Raw genomic sequence first — 19,402 nt, forward strand, 5'->3', positions numbered from 1 at the left:
ATGAAAATCCTATAGACATTATTCTACTATCTTCTGGCATTCAACATTTTGGGGACAACTAATGTAAGACTAATTTTTCTTTCTCAAAAACAAGTCAATAGTTTGTTTTTGTCTGCTTATATGCTTTTAGGATACTTTCATTATTTTTGCAATGTTAGACATAAAGCTGTGGGGAGGTGCTTAGCTCTTCATTAATTTTGCCTGGTACTCAGTAAAGTTCTTTTGATCCATAGATTTAGCCCTTTCTTCACCTCAGTATAGTTTTGTCACTACTTTGATGATTGTTTATGTATCTTTTTTGGTGGCCTCTTCTTTGGGATTATCATTAGTCCATTGAGCAGGTACTGTCCTAGTTAGTGGGACGACTCATGGCTCTGATGTTACCTCTCCACTCTGTTTTTATCGATCAACTTCTTATGGTTTTTACCTCTTTAATTCCTCTGTAGTCTGGAATAAGTTTTCAAGTTTGTCATTCACGTTAGTACTTAGATCAAAGACTGGATTGTGTCTATTCTTTCTACTTTTCATGTAGATTTAAGTTTGGTATTGCATTTTCAGTTTTTAAATATTTTTTCCTTATTGATTTCAACTCCCTTATTATTTCTGCTTGCTTCTTAGCCCGATCTTTCTGAATCTCTGTCTTATGTCACATACTTCAAGTTTCTTTGAATTATGAGAACACAAAGCAGATGTTTTCTAAAAATTTTATGTTTTCTGAAGAAAATATTCTAACCCAGCAGCATGTTCTTTTATATCTTGAATGCTTGTTACTCTACTTCAATGAAGAATCTTCTCATATACCCCATGTTGTTTTATTTTTTTCTGTGTCCTTATTCTCCAATGATGAGATGGCTATACAAAACTGTCAGGAAGAGATTGCATGGATTCTCCTTGGTTGCATTCACTTTCCACTTCATTACTGCTGGAATTCTCCTTAAGGATTTTAAAGTGGTGTTAGTTGAACCAAATCTACAATGCCAGCTGAAGAATTCAGCGGGGAGGGAGTTGGAACTGTGGATAGCCGCAGCATGAGAAATTCATCTTCACATCATTTCTTATTTTGTTTGGAAAAGCCATTGCACTGGGGCCAACTTCAGGCATTTGGCTTTTGTTTGATCTAGTGTTTGAGCCAAGTATAAGTCGGGGCTTGTCTGGCCTCTTTCCCTGTGCTGTTCTCTTTCCAGCTTCCCGCTTGTCGTAGCCACTGCATGAAACCCCCTTCTCCCCGGTGCTGCTGCTGTCACACGCTGCTGCTTCGCAGTGACAAAATGGAGGCCAAGGGCCCTGCTTCTCACCAGTTCTAGGGCCCTCTTCTCTTCCCTGCTTCTCTCATCAAGGGGTGTTAATGAGATTTTAGGTCTCACACACTTATTTGCTAGCAATGCTATTTCTCAGGAAGGTTTTCAAGGAGCCTTTGATAGGGGTCCCATCACTCTGTATTTAGCAAAAATTCTTCAAAGCTTCTTGCATGTCACCTGCACCCTTCCTTAATTACTACTGTCATGTGGGTTCTTCACTGTTTATGGCTTTTTACTATTTTAATCATTTTAACAGTCATCTGGCAAAGAATAAGTTAGATGCACAGGCTTATGCAGCACCAAAGTCAGGACTATATTTCCAGGCTGCACTGGGCTGAAGTTGTCCTCTCATGGCCACTGACACCACATGCTGAGTGATGAGCCATTCATGTGCTAAGAAAGAACATCTGGTACTTTGCTACTCTCCCCTGAAATGCAGACGTTCCTTGACATGGCTGTTTTCACCCTTCCCCTCTCCTTGCCCTATACTCTTGCCTTAGTCAACACATCCTCTCTCTTGTCTTGGGCTGTCCCCCATACAGATGACCATGACAATACACACATAAATGTCCACGTAGATACGTAACCCTATCTGGTCCTCACCTTGCTCCTGAACTCCAGATTCACATTTTAAAAACTTCAAATATCATGCCTGACATTTTTTACATAGGTATCCCAGTAGTGAGAAAACATACTAACATCCAAAGCAAACATTTGCTTTCTTCACAAGTCTCTTCTCTTCCTGCAGTCCCTATTTCTGTCCTCTAGGGCTTGAAAACCTCTCCGTCCCCCTTACCCCACATTCAGTTGGTCACTGTCTTCTTGTCCTCCCTCCAAACTGCTTCTTGAATTTGTCTCACCCTTTCCATTTTCATTTCAATTACCCTGGTTCAGGCACCTATCACTTCTCACCTGATTAACTCAAATAATTTTATGATTTGACTTCCCGGCTTCTACCTCTCTCTTCTGTGAAACTTTCTCTCTCTACAGATATGAAACTTCCTAAAACAGATATAACCACACCACTCCCTTTCTCAAATGCCTTCATGGCTCCTCCCTGATTAAAGAACACAGTCAGCCTCCTTAGCATGGTGCTCAAGGCCCTCTGGGATTCCTGTTCTCCCTCGTTTTCTCTCCTACTGCCCCCTTCCCTCAAGCCTACCCCAAAACCTAGAACTTAGTTACTCTGGCTGTTTGTTATTCTCCATACAGCCTTGTATTTAAGTGTTTGTCCTTGGCTCAGAGGTTTCTTCTGTCTAGATCAGATCTTCACAAACAGCTGTCAGTCTATGAACACCTGTTACTGGCCTATGATGAAATAAGCAACAGAAACCGACAGTAAGAATTTAGAAACTTGTGTGCCAATCTGGCAAAGTAATTTGATGTTTGTTGAATCTAATATTAAAAAATTTGGGCCTGTATTTTGTATGCCATTTTAAAATCAGTTTCTCAGTTATTCTGAAACTATTTCTATTCTATTTTATAAAAGTATTAGTCCACGCTGGATTGAAAAAAAACCTGGCCCCTCCCCACTGAAGGTTTGAGAAGTACTGATCAATGCTCTCCTTCCACCCCCATCCTCAGAAGAGAGTAACCAGTTGAAACCATGCCCATCCTTCATGGTCCAACTAAAAGGACACTTTCTCTATGAGTTCCTCACCAACCATCCAGCCTAGAAATTACTCACATATTTGTATACATAATCACAGCACTTTGCTTAAAACCTTTCTGTGGCATTGACCATATTATGTCTTACATTACAACTATACATGTGTCTTCTTCCCTAGAAGGGTAGTTATCGAAGGCAAGAACCCTTAGGCAAAATAGATATTCAATACATGTCTACTGAGTGAAACAGTTATTACAGACTAAATAAAAGGAAGGGGAAAATGCTTTCTGCTTTTCACATATGAGCAAAGTGGATTCTCAGAAAAGAGTCTCAAGTACCTTATCTGGCACCTACCCGCCTCTCAGCCTCATGTCCTTATTTGCATTTCCCATTGGGTGGTATCCTGCTTGTGGCCTGCCCTCAGCTCATTTCTGAGACCACACAGCGTCATGCCTTTGTCCATGCCATGCCCCCTCCTAGGGCACTGTTTCCACCCTTCTTTGTCTGGTTAATACTTGTGTGTCTGTCAAGACAGCTCATGTATCCTTTCCTTCAAAATCTATCCTTGAATCCCTTTCTTCTGGGCCTCCATTATAGTCTAAGAATCCCTCTATCTAGGCCATTACCATATTAAACTGAAATGATCTGTGTAGGTATCTTCTGTTCTGTCTCTCAAGATGAGAATTTTCTTAGTACAGGGGCAATATCTTATCAATCTTTGTGTTCTCAGTGCTAAGCACAGTGCATGCCACACGGTCAGTGTTCCAAACGTGATTTATGTGAACAAAAGCTCATTTTGAGACACTAGAGGGGAAAGAAAAGAATATAATTGTTGGTTCATAGCGATATCATGCTAGCCAAAGCAATCAGAAAAAGGCTAATTTAGTTTAGCCCGAGAATGAAATTACTGATTGCAGAGCAGAAAAACATTGCAGAAAAGATATGATTAAAATCAAGTGGCTTTTTGTGGGAATGGATGTTTTCTTTTGTTCGAGAATGCTGCAATCAGAGATTGAGATTCTAAACCAAGTATAATGGAAGTACTTATAGACTCTACTATTCTAGTAAGCAAACTCTTCCTATCGATTCAGAAAAGGGAAAAGGTCCAATAACTCAAAGAAGCCAAGGAAGCCAAGGAAGCTATGGTGACAGCTATCTCGATTGAGAAGACAGATACGTGCTGCAACACGGGCACATGCTGAAGCAGATGTTAACATCTGGTGGCAACAGCATTTCCTGCTCCTCAAATCTCTGCCCAGTCACCCGGAATCAGTGCGTGGGTCTGAAGCTGTGCTTTGGAAAGTCATCTCAAATGGTGAGTTGCTAGTTCCTGGCCAGAGTTTGTGTTGCTCACCAAGGAGAAACACCCATGGTTACTGGGATTATGCAGCAACCTCAAAATAGCTGGAAGATATTAGTCAATCAGAGCCACACAGGACTGGCAGAAGATGGCAAAAACGGGACCAAATCAAAGCCTTCTTGCTTTTTTGCTACAATCTAAAGTTTCATATTCTATAAGGCCTTGTCCATTCTTGGCCAGTAGCTGTGTTTTAAACTAGCCCTATCTCCCTAAATTGAGGACTAGAAGGCCCACCCGAGAATAATTCCCCTATGAATTAAAAATAAAGATTCAGTAAGGGAAACACTTGAAAACGCTGTGTTGGCATTTGAATAATGATGAAAAATGTCTTATGAGTATACTTAGGAACTATACTTTTTATGGAATTGTAGAGTTGGAAGATAACAGAGACCTAACAAATAACTGGGACTTGAGCTTTAAGCTCAAACACCTGCTTCACTAGCCATATAACCCAGGACAGGTGACACTAACTTTCTAAGCTTCAGTTCTCTCATTTATAAAGTGGGGGCAAAATATTTATATTTCACAGGATTATGAGAATTGGGATAATTTATGTCTCAGTTTCCACATCTATCAGATGTAGAAAATAATACTTACTGGTTTTTATAGAGATTAAATAGCACAATGAATGTAATGTACTTGACTGGGTGTCTGGCCTGTGGTCCAAGCTGATGAGTATTAGCAAGCACAGTGAAGGTAATGATGACCCTAATCCTTCTGCAGAGAATGCTATATGCCAGGCACTGTTTTAAATGGTCTACATGTATCATCTAATTTAATCTTCATTAATGCCACGTTATCTGTCATTCCCATTTTACAGATCCAGGCTGTCTGGGTACAGAGCTGGCACTATTAGCCAGTAAGCACTGATGAAGGAGGTGAGCTTGATGATGATGATGATGATGATAATGTAAGGCACCTAGCTGAATGCCCGGTGCCTGGGAAATGCTCAGTAAATGCTTGCTATTATTATAATGCCGGTATCGTTTGTAAAGATTTCTAGAGATGGAAGTTCTATATCCATTTTAGCTACTTATTCAAAGATTAAATCACTTTTATCTCCTTTCACATATCTTAAAATTCTTTCTTGGTATTATTTAAGCCTATTTTCTCTTTTTTAGATTTCCAGAGAAGAAGAGAATAAAATCTTTCCTGAAATAATTAGTTAATCTCTTCGAGGATAGTTAGTAAGTTATTAACCCCAATTTCTTTAAGGATTTTTTTATGGGTGCCACCTTCTTGTTTTCAATCCATTTAATCTTATTTGTTGCTTTTCCCTGAGACCTTTATAGTTTTCTTTTATTTCTCTTTGAAAGCTGAAAGCAAAACTGGTCAGTGTTTTTTTTTTTTTTGAGACAGCATCTCACTCTGTTGCCTGGGCTAGAGTGCCGTGGGCGTCAGCCTAGCTCACAGCAACCTCAAACTCCTGGGCTCAAGCGATCCTACTGCCTCAGCCTCCCGAGTAGCTGGGACTACAGGCATGCGCCACCATGCCCGGCTAATTTTTTCTATATATTTTTAGATGTCCAGCCAATTTCTTTCTGTTTTTTTAGTAGAGATGGGGTCTCGCTCTTGCTCAGGCTGGTCTCGAACTCCTGAGCTCAAACGATCCGCCCGCCTCGGCCTCCCAGAATGCTAGGATTACAGGCATGAGCCACCGCGCCCGGCCTGGTCACTGTTTTTTGATACTGGTCTCACCACTGTGGTGATTACCAAAAGCATTCCTTAATGCTGACCCTAATTCTAACCCAGGCTTCACCTGTGTGCTGTGAGCAGTAACAGTAGTGGATTTGATTTTTCTTTTTGCTGGTTTTAGAAACATAATGCCATTTATCTTAAAGGGCTGATGTAGGATCAAATGTGATGATGTTTATAAAAGTAACTATAGCATTGTGCCCTAAAAATACCAATCAAGCCATTAACTAATACTAGAGTATTAGTTATACTAATACCATGAGGAATCTGATACCTTCAATTCAAAACGCATTGTTATATCCCTGTCTGGTACTATGAATCCTCTCATGGCCTCTGTCTGTCCACAGGGTAGAACTCAATGTTGTCTGCATGTCCTCGTGGCATCCAGGGCTATTCAGGATCTGGTGCCTGTGACTCTGCCAGCCTCCTCTCTTGTCATCGTCTGCCACCAGGTTGTGCTCTTCTTAGCCACAGTGAACACCTTGCCCTTCTCTGCACTCACCATGCTCTCTCACACCCCTGTGCACTTACACGTATGTTTCCTATGTCTGGATTGTCTTCACTCCCAACCACCTGGGAATTCCTCAGCATCTTTCCGGAGTGAAAGCAAGCATTACATTCTCCATGAAGCCTCTCTTCATTCGTCTCATAGAACTATGTACAAACTTTTCTAAAGAATTTAGGAAATTGTTTGTCTTGAGTTCCTTCTTTGAGGTCAGGGGCTATATTTTATTTTTCTACCCCTAATGCCTGGTGTGCATCAAGAACTTAAGAAATGAATGAATGACTAAACTATATTCATTCTCTAGGCCTAGTACAAGCACCATCTCCCACTACCTTCCTCTCTTCTGAACCACGCATTTTGGCCCTTCACCAACTCCTGCCTTGCCCTGAAGCTCAGAGCCCACCTGGCAGTTCCCAGGTGCCTTCAATGCCCAGGGCATGAACATTTGTCAAGTGAGTGACTATGGAAGAAAATCCAATTATTCGATGTTATGTTGTTCACGCAGTTTACATAAAATCTTATCCTGTTTTACCCTACGTAACTGCATATGTATTTTTTTTTTCAAGAAAACGATTTAATCCTTACATTCCTCAGATTTTGAAATTAGGTATCTATCTATCTATCTATCTATTTAGAGACAGAGTCTCAGTCTGTCACCTGGGCTAGAGTGCAGTGTCATCATCATAGCTCACTGCAACCTCAAACTCCTGAGCTCAAGTGATCCTCCTGCCTCAGCCTCCTGAGTAGCTGAACTACAGGTGCATGCCATGATGCCTGACTAATTTTCCTATTAGTAGAGATGGGGCCTCACTCTTCTCAGGCTGATCTTGAACTCCCAAGCTCAAGCAATCTTTCTGCCTTGGCCTCCCAGAGTGCTAGGATTACAGCTGTGAGCCACTGCGTTGGGCCTAGCTAATTATTATAAAGATTTTTTTCCTCTTGGAAATGATGAAACTTTTCTTAATTTCCTGATACAGTTTAGATCTTTTGAAAAATGAGGCTTTCCCAGAGTTTTTGATAAAGATGGTAGATTAAACTGGATCACAGAACTTCTAACCACCAATATCTAGCAAAATATATCAATAATAAAACTTCCCTCAAAAGAACAATTACAAAGAAGAATCAAAGAAAGAAAAGGTATAACTGAAGGCAATCAATTCAAACACTTCACAGAAAGGAAACATGAGATTCCAGAGCAGAGTGGAGAAGCACGCCACAGCCTGGCTCCGAATCCTGCCGCTTTGCTCCTGAAATGAGGCCCTGCTTTCTCTTTAGACAAAGTAATTTGACTTCGCTTGTGATTTTAGGGAATACTTAGCTCTTCCTTAATTATTTGTGCAAATTGACCAGGGCATGATTTCAAATGTGAAATCTCCAAATAATGGTCACTGGTTAGGAAGCACTGAAAAATCTTAATCACTATTTTTAGGGGCAATAGCAATATCACCAACAGTTGTTCTGTGAAACAGCTAAAAAGGCAGGCCATGTGAGGGCAGGGGGAGGGCAGGAGGAGGAGGAGCCAGGGGGCAGAGAGGACACATACCCTGGATGATCCTAAATGTTCCTCTGTTTCTTCAATGACAGTAACATGATTTGTAGGAAGAGAATTCTATTTGTGAATTTCCAGTAGAGGTGTGATGCTGATAGATCTTATATGAAGGGACTCAGGAAGCTGGGTGTCTACTAGGGTTACTGGTAAAATTACTGCTTCCTGGACAGGAGGAGAGGTGAGGTTAAATATTTTTCTTTGGAGAACTCAACTAGGAAAGCTGTGGGATGAGTCCACAGTTTCATGCAGACATTTTAGCACTGATTAATTTTTTCTGACTGGCTGATTAGGGTTCAGATGACTCACTCCAACAGTTTTGGGATAGGTCTAGCATTGTGCTAGGTACTGGAGATTCAAAGAAAAAATAAGACATGGTCCTTCTATTTAAGGAATAGAATAGAAAACATCAGAATATATCACATATAATAAACATTTTTCAGTTATATACTTCCACACACATGCATTTGTGTGTATTAGATCTCAACGCAAACCATATTTTGGGCCCAGATTATTTTCTTGGTCTATAAATGGAAGCTTACCTGTAAATTATCCAGGATGATTCGGAGGGAGTGCACCTGTCGCCGAACAGCACCTGAAAACCTTTCATAAGTCGCAGCGTCATATTCACTCATTTGGATCTCCTTCAGCCTGAAACCAAAAGGGCATAAAAGGATAACAGCTTGTGCATGTGGGTCTTTTACTTTCATTCCCCTACTGCTAGAACTTTAGCAAACTCCTTGGCAACTTAGATTGACTTTGAGGAGAAAAAGCAAGAAGTGATGTCTCCAGCTATGTTTATAGATTCAAAGGAGGGGAATGTCCAGTGCTGTGCTGGTAAATAGTTAACAGTTGGCCCTCCAGGTTTTTTTTGTTTTTTTTTTTTAAAGCCTTGACTTACAGTATTCGGTGATTTTCATGGTGTAAATATTGCCACCACGATCAATTTCAAGCTACTAACACTGAACACTGAGTTAGAAATGTGCACAATCGGGTCTCTGGAGAAACGTGCATGAGTTGGCTCTATAGCACACCACTGCTATATCCCAAAGACACGCTGTGAGGCTGGCAGCTGATCAGTTCACGTGGCAAATTCCTAAGAGAGTTCCCATGGGTTGCTTTTTAAGACGAAGGTCATCTATTTGGTTGACCAAGATAACAGTTCAGGCCCAAAGAACATAATTTAATGTGTTGTTATGTATGCTCATACAAGAGTTTTCTAAAATTGCTGACAGTGTACCTTAAATAGGAAGATTATATTTTAATATTATTGTGGCTCTGAAATTCTGTTCTCCCAGTATGCTGCTCCTTTTTATTTTTCATCACTTGCTTTTGCTACAGTGCCACCAGTGCACTGACAGTTCCCTGCACACACCATACACCATGGCCCATGCCTTGATGCTCCCACAGGTGCCTCTCTCCCACCTGGAGTGCCCTTTCCCTGCCTCTTTGCCTACTAACTCCACTTACCCTTCAAGACTCAAATCAATTATCGTCTCCTCTAGGAAGCCTGCTCTGACCCCCAGGTCTGTCTTCTGTGCTCTCATCTCACTTCATTCCTCCGTCAGTCGGAGCATTTACCCTCCTTGTTATAACTGTCTGTCTTTTGTCTCCCCAACTAGGCTCTATGCTCATTTAGGTCAGGGCTGAGTCTTTCTCATCTTTATATATACAGTGCCTAGCATGGTACCTAACATGTAACAGGTGCTCAAAATAAACTGAAATGAATGACCGAAATAAAAATACGACTCAGGATTATTTAAAATGCAGCATCTTACACTAATTATAAGTAGAAAGTCCATTCACGGGGCGCCCTCTCTTGGGTTTTACAGTGTTGTATCCATCATACACTAATTGAATTGCACATTTCCATAAATTTCTATAAATATAAAAGGTGCTGACTCTAGGACAGGGAATAATGAATGCATACCTCAAAAGCCTAAGCATAACACAATCTTCTAAACCGCTGTGTGTGTGTGAGTGTTTGTGTGTGTGTGTGTGTGTATGCAGGCACGCAACATTGGAGGTATGGATCTTAGGCGTATAGCTGAAACTCTTAACTGAAGTATATTTTTATCTCCTTGGGCTAAAACAGAAACCCCAAATACTGAATGAGAACAAATGGTCTCTATTCCTTCCCGTCAGGCCAAGCACTGGGAAGAATCCATTCATGATGGCGCAGAGCACTGGAAGCGTATTACAGCTGCATAATGCTAGGCCTAACCTACCATGGGGCAGATTTGCAGTTCCTGCCCTACCACCCAGCTGGGCTGGCTAACACCAACTCAGGTTTCAAGACTCAGCTCAAAGGTGACATCCTAAGAAGTCTGGCTTGATCCTTTGGATAAAACTGACCATTCCTTTTTTATATACCTTATACAGACATCTACCATGGAACCTGTACACTCTATTGCTTTAATAGATAGGTCTGTTTCCCTCTATCATGATGTTTTTCAAATTTTCTTTTCCACAGTAGGAAATATGGTTTACATTGAGATCTAGTACACACAAATGCATGTGTGTGGGGGTGTATAACTGAAAAATATGTTTATTATATGTGATGTACTCTGATGTTTTCTATTCTATTCCTTAAGTAGAAGGACCATGTCTTATTTTTTCTTTGAATCTCCAACACCTAGCACAATGCCTGGCACACAGTGGCACTCAATAAATGTTGTTGGATAGCACTTTGAAAACACTCACTATCAAAAGGTAAATATAGACAAGGCCACCATAATATCTGAATGGCTGTATTGTGAGGCGACATGCCAAGGTGCCCTTCTAAATCTAATTAACTCTCTATCCTGAAGAACTAGAAGGAATACATGTATAGGACTTGACCTTCTAACAATACCTCTTATGTTTAGTTCTGGCAGTCTCTGAAATCTATGAATTTTCATTAGATTAAGTTATGTCTCAAGTATCAAGGCTGACAGAAGCTGGGCACAGTGAGCACTGCAGGATATGCCACCTACCCACTTCATACCTAGGAAGTCAATATGCTCTTTCCCCAAGAAAGGAGATTAGAACTGATTAGAAAAAATGTAGACTTAGCTGTACTTGGGGGGAAGGGAAGGTGAGACAGGGATGGAGGAGGGAATATACACACACACATACATGAACGTGTACACATACACATGCATGTACATACATACACCTATCTGTATGTATATACACATACGAACATATAGATACATATCAAGGAAGAAGCCAGGCAGTTGGCGAGTCACCTTGAGCAGACAGACCTTTGCAGAGAGATCAGAATTAGCTCCCAGATCATGTTGCACCCAAAAACACACCACATGCTGTTTCAATTACGAAGAAATCTGGAAATCATATTCCAGATTGTGTCAGCTTGCAGAAAGATCACCTACAAGGTGTTCAAAGCTGATAACAAATTCTGAAAGATGAAGACCAAAGCAGGGAATGGAGAAAGAAAATAGGAAATTTTAGCCCTTGGATCAAACAAGGTTCCCACTGCTAATACTCTCAAGCCCACAAAACAAGCTGAAAATACGTCTTTTTGCTTCTTTAACTGGGATCAAAACTGCAGGGCACAGCTGCTTCGCATCCTAGTAATCTATGTGGACTAACTGTACGTTGCTGGCACAGTATATTTTTAAAGGGTATATTTACTGTTACGTAAGAGTCTGGGAATTTTAGTTCTCATTTTACTTTTTCTTATAGGTCAGACTTAAATACTATAATTTTGAATCAATTATGAGGAAAACAAACATAAGCCGAGATTCACTGTGTGAGGCTGATTAGTTTTGCAAATGGTAGTGGATGTGATTTCCACAGCTGGTGCCCACCCTAAGTGCTTTTCTAAGTGTGTACAAGTGCCTCACTGTCTATTCCATTCACTTTTCATTGGTGTGATGTTTCTGTTCTGTTTCATGCATGTCCTATGCTTGTCTCCCTCTGTTAGTCTGCCTGAGTTAGTATATTCTTGATATGTAGGGACTCGTATCTAGCCTCACACCAGATACCAATGGATGCTAAGGAAGTGCTATGTTGATGATGTCAGGAACCCATCTGTAGTATCAGGCTCTGCAAGGCAACGGAATGGACTTTCCAGCTGATGGCTGGGACTGCCTAGTTTCAGCCAGTCTCTAAATTAAGTACTAAAGGGTGATATTATTTCTTGTATGCACACATGTATTATTCATTCTGCAAATATGTATGAGTGTTTGCCATGTACCAGGTTCTGCATGCAGGTCCTAGAATTATACTAGGGCACAAAACAGATAGATCCCTGCCCTCAAGGAACTTATAGGCAGTGGAGAGACAATCAACTAATCATACAAATCATAAAATGTGAAGGATTGATAAGCGATATGGAGAGGAGGTATAGGGCGCTATAGAAGCATTAATGGTGGGACCTGACCTCATTCTGCATATGCCTAAAGTGGTAAAATAGCTTTAAAATTAATTATTTGATGATGGTAAAGAATTATTACTTTTTAAAGACATGATAATAGTATTGTGGGTTTGTATTTTTTTGAGTTCTTATATTATAGAGATACACGCTGAAATATGTACCATGAAATGACAGAACGTCTTGGATTGGCTTCAAAACAAGCCAGGGGTGAGGACTGGGAGTAGAGCCAGATGTTTCTTCTTGAAGTTGGGGGGGTCAGGTCCATAAGATTCATTATATATTTTTCTCTACTTTTGTTTTATGTTTGAAAAGTTGAAGGAAAAAAAGTTAAAGAAAAATCTTTAGCCGTACTAAATGGAATAGTCATCAAATGGGATAGAAGTCCTGTTTCCACATGAAAGCAGAAAGCAACATTTTTCTCTTGGTGTTTTTCTGTGCCTCTGTCTTTCTCAGGACTTCCATGTGTCTTTACTTCTTCCTCGCTTTTCTCACACCCTTGCCAACTTCTGTCTTTCAACCACCTTATGGTATTCTCTTTTACTACCACTGAGATTCTTCTCTGCTGTACACAACAGAGGCGTATGGTTTTCTCACTTACTCCCTTCCCCACATCCTCTCTTTCCTCTCTGACATCCACTACACCCAGTTGCCTTCTTAGTGCAGATGTCCCTTGACTTCTTCCCCTGTGGGCCAATGGCCCTTCATAGAACCAGGTTCCTTATCCCCATATGGCAGCTGGACACAGGGTTGCACACTTGTGTCCAAGCACCACTGCAAGGCCTTTCTGCCTCCCTGTGAACTACTGTGTGCCACAACACTCTAGCCACTTGTCCACTTGTACAAAAATTTAGACTGGACAATTACTTGGGAGGTTTTATGGGTGGCAGTAATAGGAATTCATTAGTTGGGGAGGGGAAAATGACGCATATCTAATTGGCTCTTTTCCTAAATGGATACTTCATTATTCATATGAAATGTAGAGCAGTATTTTAATTCTAACAAGACTTTTCATTATAGTATTCCTCCCACCTTTTTTTCGAGAAGTTTCAACTGCTTTCATTCCTAACATAGTTTCTGTCCTCATAGCCTCTCTGGAAGAAAAGAGAGTGAAACCCCCTAGATCCAGAAGAACAAATTCTGGCACACGGTGGATAAAGAAACTGTCCAAGGTCACCAGGGAAGCCAGCAGACGGGCTGAGAGCAACACTCCTGCCTCTAACACACACATGTTATTTACCTGTTGGGCCCACGAGGGTCCTGAAAGTCCTTGCAGACTTTCCTGAGGGTGTGGCAGGCGGGACCTGCATTTTTGTCTCTATTGTTCTGCGCTGTTTACTTGCAGGATGTGAAAGCACAGCATGTAACGTGATACCAGATGTTCTATGTGGGAGGAATTTCATAACTCGCATACCCTTGCGCATACTTTTTTCTGACTGCACCCAGCTCCTTTAATTGAGCACAAAAATGTCACTCTACTTCCCAAACCACCACCAGGTCCCTCAATCTGAAAGGAGACATTGTTGGTTCTTTGGCATTTTTCACTTTTAGCTGAAGAACACATGTGGATGTCTATCGAGAGCATCATGTGGATTCTTATTTTTTTAGACGGGTCCAATTAAAGTAGCCCAGAACAGCTGTGGAACATCTAACAGCCACAGGCGCGTCGGCCTGGATTTCAAGGCCTCCACCTGCTGACAAGGCCTCCCCATCCAGCCTCACTGCCCACTTCTCCCCCGCTGGTACCCCTTATCCTAGGTGGGCAAGCTGGCTGCCTCCGCCACAGACACTGTGCTCATCCTGCCCTGGTGCCTCTGCTCATCTAGTTTTCTCTTCCTGGAATGTTCTAGCTCTTCTTTTCCCATTTCCAAATACTGGATGAACTCAGGCCCCACCTCACATCAGCCCACCACCCTTGCCCCTCTCTGCGTTGTTGGAGGACACAGCCTCTGTATCATGTGACATTAACACTTAACAGGCGTGTGTGTGTGTGTGTGTGTGTGTGTGTGTGTGTATACTAGCCCTGTCTCCACACCAATCCATAAGATTCCTGAGGGCAGGAAGAACGTCATGTAGAGTTATCTGAATTCCCTATATGGCCTATACACATGGACATGGATGGAATGATTTAAACTTTAACTTCTCTTAAGAGAAATATCTTTGGTTTTACTTTCTCATGTGCTCAGTTCCTTCTTCTACACAGTCATATGTGATCAATAAATTTCAAAGAGCCTGAGTAAGAAGAAGAGGGGATTTTGTTCACTTGGCTGTCTCCATCAGGGAGAGGCAGTGGTTATGGAATTCAATTGTGGTCCAAGTTGCTGCACGAGGTAGAAAATCACACAAATCCTGGTTTACCCACAATCCACTATGAAATTTCACCACAGCAGCGAGTGCTGTTCCAGGGGACACTGACCTCTGCTGAAATGCCCTCTGGCCCATCTCTCTCGCGGCTCTCTTGACCTCCTCAGGAACTGCATCTTTCTCGGCCTGTGAGACTTGGTACACTGTGTGGCCTGCATCCAGCCGGTAGGGACCTCCTTTGCCACCCAGACCTGCCGTGTCTCTTCCCCCTGGAAGGAAAGCATGGAAAGCCAGATGGTAAGTTTGAACCTGACCACAAAACCAAAGTCAGATCATGGCTTTAAGACAGTCCTGTAAAGTATATTCATTGTACTTAACTAGTAATTAAATATTCAAATGACTTTCTGGAAACAAAACTGTTCCCTGTTTAGGATGTTCTCCCTTTTCTCCATCCATCCAAATCCTACCTATATTTCAAGGACTTAGTCCAAATTCTGTGACAGCTTATCTGACGCTTCGACCTCATAGGGATCAGTACTCTTGTGTATAATTTATCTTTAATCTTTATTTTATTTTCTCAACAAGTATATGATGGATGGGGTCATATTTTAATTATTTTTGTACCTCTGTACCTATAAGAGTGACTTCAATATCCTAGATGTATATATTTGCTAATTAAATATCAACTCTTCTCTTCCTCATGTTACCTTATTTTTCCTTAAAATACTGAGAGACAGCTAGGCTGCAAATACTGTTTCTTCTGGTTTGCAAATTATAAAAATGATGCACAGAGACGTTAAGTGGCCTATTCATGACCTTTTATCACTGGCTTAGCCAAGATTAGAAGCCAATTGTTATACCAACTTTGACTTTTAGCTTTGAACAATATTCAACAGACAAACATCACCAGCTGCAGAACAGTCTTTCGATATAAACTCAAGTTTTACATGCTTGTAAGTATACATTATATAACACTGTATGAACTGTTTATGTTGTAAATATAAATTAAATGCCTATCAGGCCAGTTAGGTAATTATAAGACGTTGTGGGGATACTGGCTAACTAGAGAGAATTACCTTGTCTAAATTTGTCCAAGTTCAAATTATTTTAAAACATATGGTAACCAAAGAAAAAATACATCTATTGGCTAGATTTGGCCTTTGGCCTACCAGTTTGTTACCTCTGCTATAATGATTAGGATACTAGGAACTGGTTTCTTTTGTTCTTTCATACATAACTTGGGAACTTAGAAGAGAATCCAATATTAGAAGGGCAGTATAGTACACTACAGTGTGGAGTAGCAGTATTGTGTACTATTGCATAGTTAAGCCAGACTGTCTGAGTTTGAATCCTGGTTTCAATTCACTAGCTGTGTGTCTTTGGGGAAATGACTTAACATCTCTGTGTCTCAGTCTCTCATCTATAAAATCAGGATACCGGTATTTAATATTATTTACTTCATGGGGATTGTCATGAAGCTAAAACACTTAGAACACTATCTGGCACACAATAAAAGCTACATAAAGGACTATTTTTACTATTATTATTTAAATAATCCCCAGTCACACGAATTAAGCAATTTCTAGTTTCATAAAGTAGAAAATTCGAAAGCTTTTCTTCTTCTCCTCTGTAGCTTTAATTGTCTAACAAACTAAAAATGAGAACTCAGGGTGAACCGCTTCCTTTATGAAAGTCCAGGTCGGGCATATCCTTTGGGAAATACCATGAGAACAGCCTATTAATTACAGTATTTTTATCTTTTGGTTGGAGCATATCTTATTTTACTTTTATTCAGAAATGAGTGGTGGAAAATTCCTTCTTGGATGTATGTGATTCCCAGCTCTGACTCACGGTCAGCCTATAGGCAGAGGGGCGCAGTAATCGGAAAATGACAGTAAGCTACAGGTGGAAAAGTGGTTTCTGGGACCTGATTCCCTTCCCTCAGGAGGTTATCCTTAGGAACGGGCGGATCATGAATTAGAGCGTCATTCTGGTGAAAGGAGGAAAGTGGTGAAACTGTTAGGGCTGGTGTGGCCAGCATGAGTCACAGGGTCCTTGGGAAAGTCATACTGGGGTGGAGAGGGCAGGGGGGGAGAGTTCTTCATGATCTCCACTTCCCAGAGCCTTTAATTTGCACTATTTAAATGAAAACGCTAGCAGGATGTTCTAAGACCGCAAGGCGTAATCTTCTTAAAGCTCAGCTTGGACATCCCAAGGCAGTTCAGAAGATGGGGGCGAGGATGGGCAAGGGAGGGCAAGGGAGGGCTTTGATGAAGAAAAGGGAATCAGATGACCTCTTGGGCCAGAGCTAAGTTCAATGTACAGAATTCTGAGGGAGAAGAACAACAGAGAGAAAAAGAGAAATTGAAGCCAAGGGCCTTGATCAATTGAAAAATAAGAGGCCAGGGAAGCAAATGCAGGGTCTTCAGTCTGGGCACGTGCTTCAGAAGCAAACGCGAGCTAGTAAATTCAAGTTGAATAACAAATATGAACTTTCACTCCAGAGTGCTGGGACCTACATCTGGCCAGGCCAGGTCCTTCCACAATGCATTCCATATGGATTAAATCTTGTTGGCTTGACACTAACTTATAGATCAAAGGACATTTCTAAAAATAGCCTTACTTTAAAGCTGTTGCTTGATGAATAAACAGAGTAGGCGAGAAGTCACAGGCACATTTGATAGCGCATTGTCTCAGCACAGGAACCCACTTCCTCCCTAGGCTGTCAAGGCCAAGAGGCGCAGACCATCCTAAGGGAAGGTGGAGTACAGAGCTCCGATAAGCTCAGACAGTGCGCACACAGTCTGGCCCTATTCCTGTGGCCCAGCAGATGTGTCTGCTCCAGCTGACTGCGGAGGAAAAAGGAAGACGACAGTCCTGGGAACAATGCTCTGGTCCGGCAGCCAAGAGGAAGGAATGGACCACGGCCATCAGTTCAAACTGCAACCAGCTCTCTTATCTCAAAATCTTGCATCCTTAACACATTCACTGAGATGTGGAAGACAAGGACCATTTCTTTTCAAAGTCAGTTGCTCAAGAAAGAATTTACTATAGATTTCTGGCACAATCCCAAGGTCATGGAATTTAAAAGAAGGGATTAACACTTTAATAAATACATTCTTCATGCCAGGTATTGTGCTCAGTGCTTTACAATCTTAATCTCATTTAATCCTCACCACAACCTTCTAAGGCAGTTAACATTACCCCCCTTCAGGTGGGAATGGTCTTAGGTCATAGGGCTGAAGAGTCTGTGGGATTCCAAATGCCAGGCTCTTTGCATGTCTTGATGTCATGCTGGGCAGAGGGCAAGAACACAATCTAACTGAGTAACGGGGGAGGCTAGGAAGGAAAGCTGGTCCCTGAGCCTGTTCAGGGGTGGCGTGCTGGCCTGATGGGCTTGTGAAGCCTCAGGAAGCCTGACCCAGAACACCCATGCTACCAACCTGTTCCGCCAGCCCAAGTATTGCCGCCTACGTGCGGCATGTTGTCTGGGTCCTCCTTTCCGTGTTTGGGGGAGCTCACATCTTCACCACTATCTCTGTTGATTGTTATCTAAAAATGAAGAATTGAGACATTATCACTGTCCTATGACCAATACCAGGAACTGAATGACAGAAAGAAGAATTCTTTTCCCCTAAGTCCTTAAGGCATCTCCTAACCTTAGGCCACAGGATGTGATAGATGCTGTGAGTATCTGGCAAAAATTTTAGCAGATTTAACATCCGTTCAGTTAGGAAGGAGATAAATTAAATTAAAAAAAAAATTCCTTTTTTTTTTTTTTTTTGAGACAGAGTCTCACTCTTTTGCCCTGGCTAGAGTGAGTGCCATGGCGTCAGCCTAGCTCACAGCAACCTCAAACTCCTGGGCTCAAGCGATCCTCCTGCCTCAGCCTCCCGAGTAGCTGGGACTACAGGCATGCGCCACCATGCCCGGCTAATTTTTTCTATATATTTTTAGTTGTCCAATTAATTTCTTTCTATTTTTAGTAGAGACGGGGTCTCGCTCTTGCTCAGGCTGGTTTCGAACTCCTGAGCTCAAACAATCCGCCCGCCTCGGCCTCCCAGAGAGCTAGGATTACAGGTGTGAGCTACCACGCCTGGCCCCCCAAAAAAAATTCTTTACAGAGAAAAGAAAAGGAGCTGCACTGGGGTTATAGCTCCAGAATTCTCCTGTTGCAGAACATGCCATGAGCATTTATACGAGGCATGAGACCTACCAGACACAGGGAAAATGGATCTCACCAGAGACAGATATTTCCCAGTGGTTTAAAAGGATCACCATCTAGCCCATCCAACTGAGTCAGTAAATATACATTTACCTATTTTTATTTTTAAACAAATCCCATTACTCCAAGAAATGCCCTTTTATGTTAAATATATGGAAAAGAAAAACAAAAAATAATGTATGTATGCCTCAGTGATAGATTTATGTTACACACGCCCACATATACTAAAAACTGCTTATTTATTTTTTGGACGTACTCCAATTTTATTATGGTATTTTGTAGCTTTCCTAATTCATCTTTAATTTAAAACTAGATTTACTGTTCTTGCAATTCCAAGAGAATAAGCGGCATTTTAGCCCTCCTCTATGAGAGTCTCTAGCTCATTGATCCCTGTTTCCTGTTCAGTACAGAGTCTCCAAAAGGTTTGATAACCACACAGGAATCCGAGTCCTAGTAGTCAGATGTTCAGTTGGTCCTACTCT

The 19,402-nt window shown here is 41.4% G+C and overlaps 1 protein-coding gene across 1 annotated transcript in view; it reads right to left on the reverse strand.

Moving 5' to 3' along the window:
* Positions 1 to 19,402, reverse strand: part of VWA8 (von Willebrand factor A domain containing 8) — a 425,342-nt gene that overhangs the window by 23,903 nt on the left and 382,037 nt on the right. Inside the window, exons 35-37 of the mRNA XM_012648214.1 lie at positions 18,139 to 18,247; positions 14,808 to 14,964; positions 8,556 to 8,664 (exon numbers count right to left, since the gene is read on the reverse strand). Of these exons, the coding sequence (XP_012503668.1) occupies positions 8,556 to 8,664; positions 14,808 to 14,964; positions 18,139 to 18,247 (375 nt within the window). The remainder of the gene's footprint in view (positions 1 to 8,555; positions 8,665 to 14,807; positions 14,965 to 18,138; positions 18,248 to 19,402) is intronic.

This window comes from Propithecus coquereli, unplaced genomic scaffold, assembly GCF_000956105.1.
Source record: "Propithecus coquereli isolate 6110/MARCELLA unplaced genomic scaffold, Pcoq_1.0 Scaffold11, whole genome shotgun sequence".
Lineage (NCBI taxonomy): Eukaryota > Metazoa > Chordata > Mammalia > Primates > Indriidae > Propithecus > Propithecus coquereli.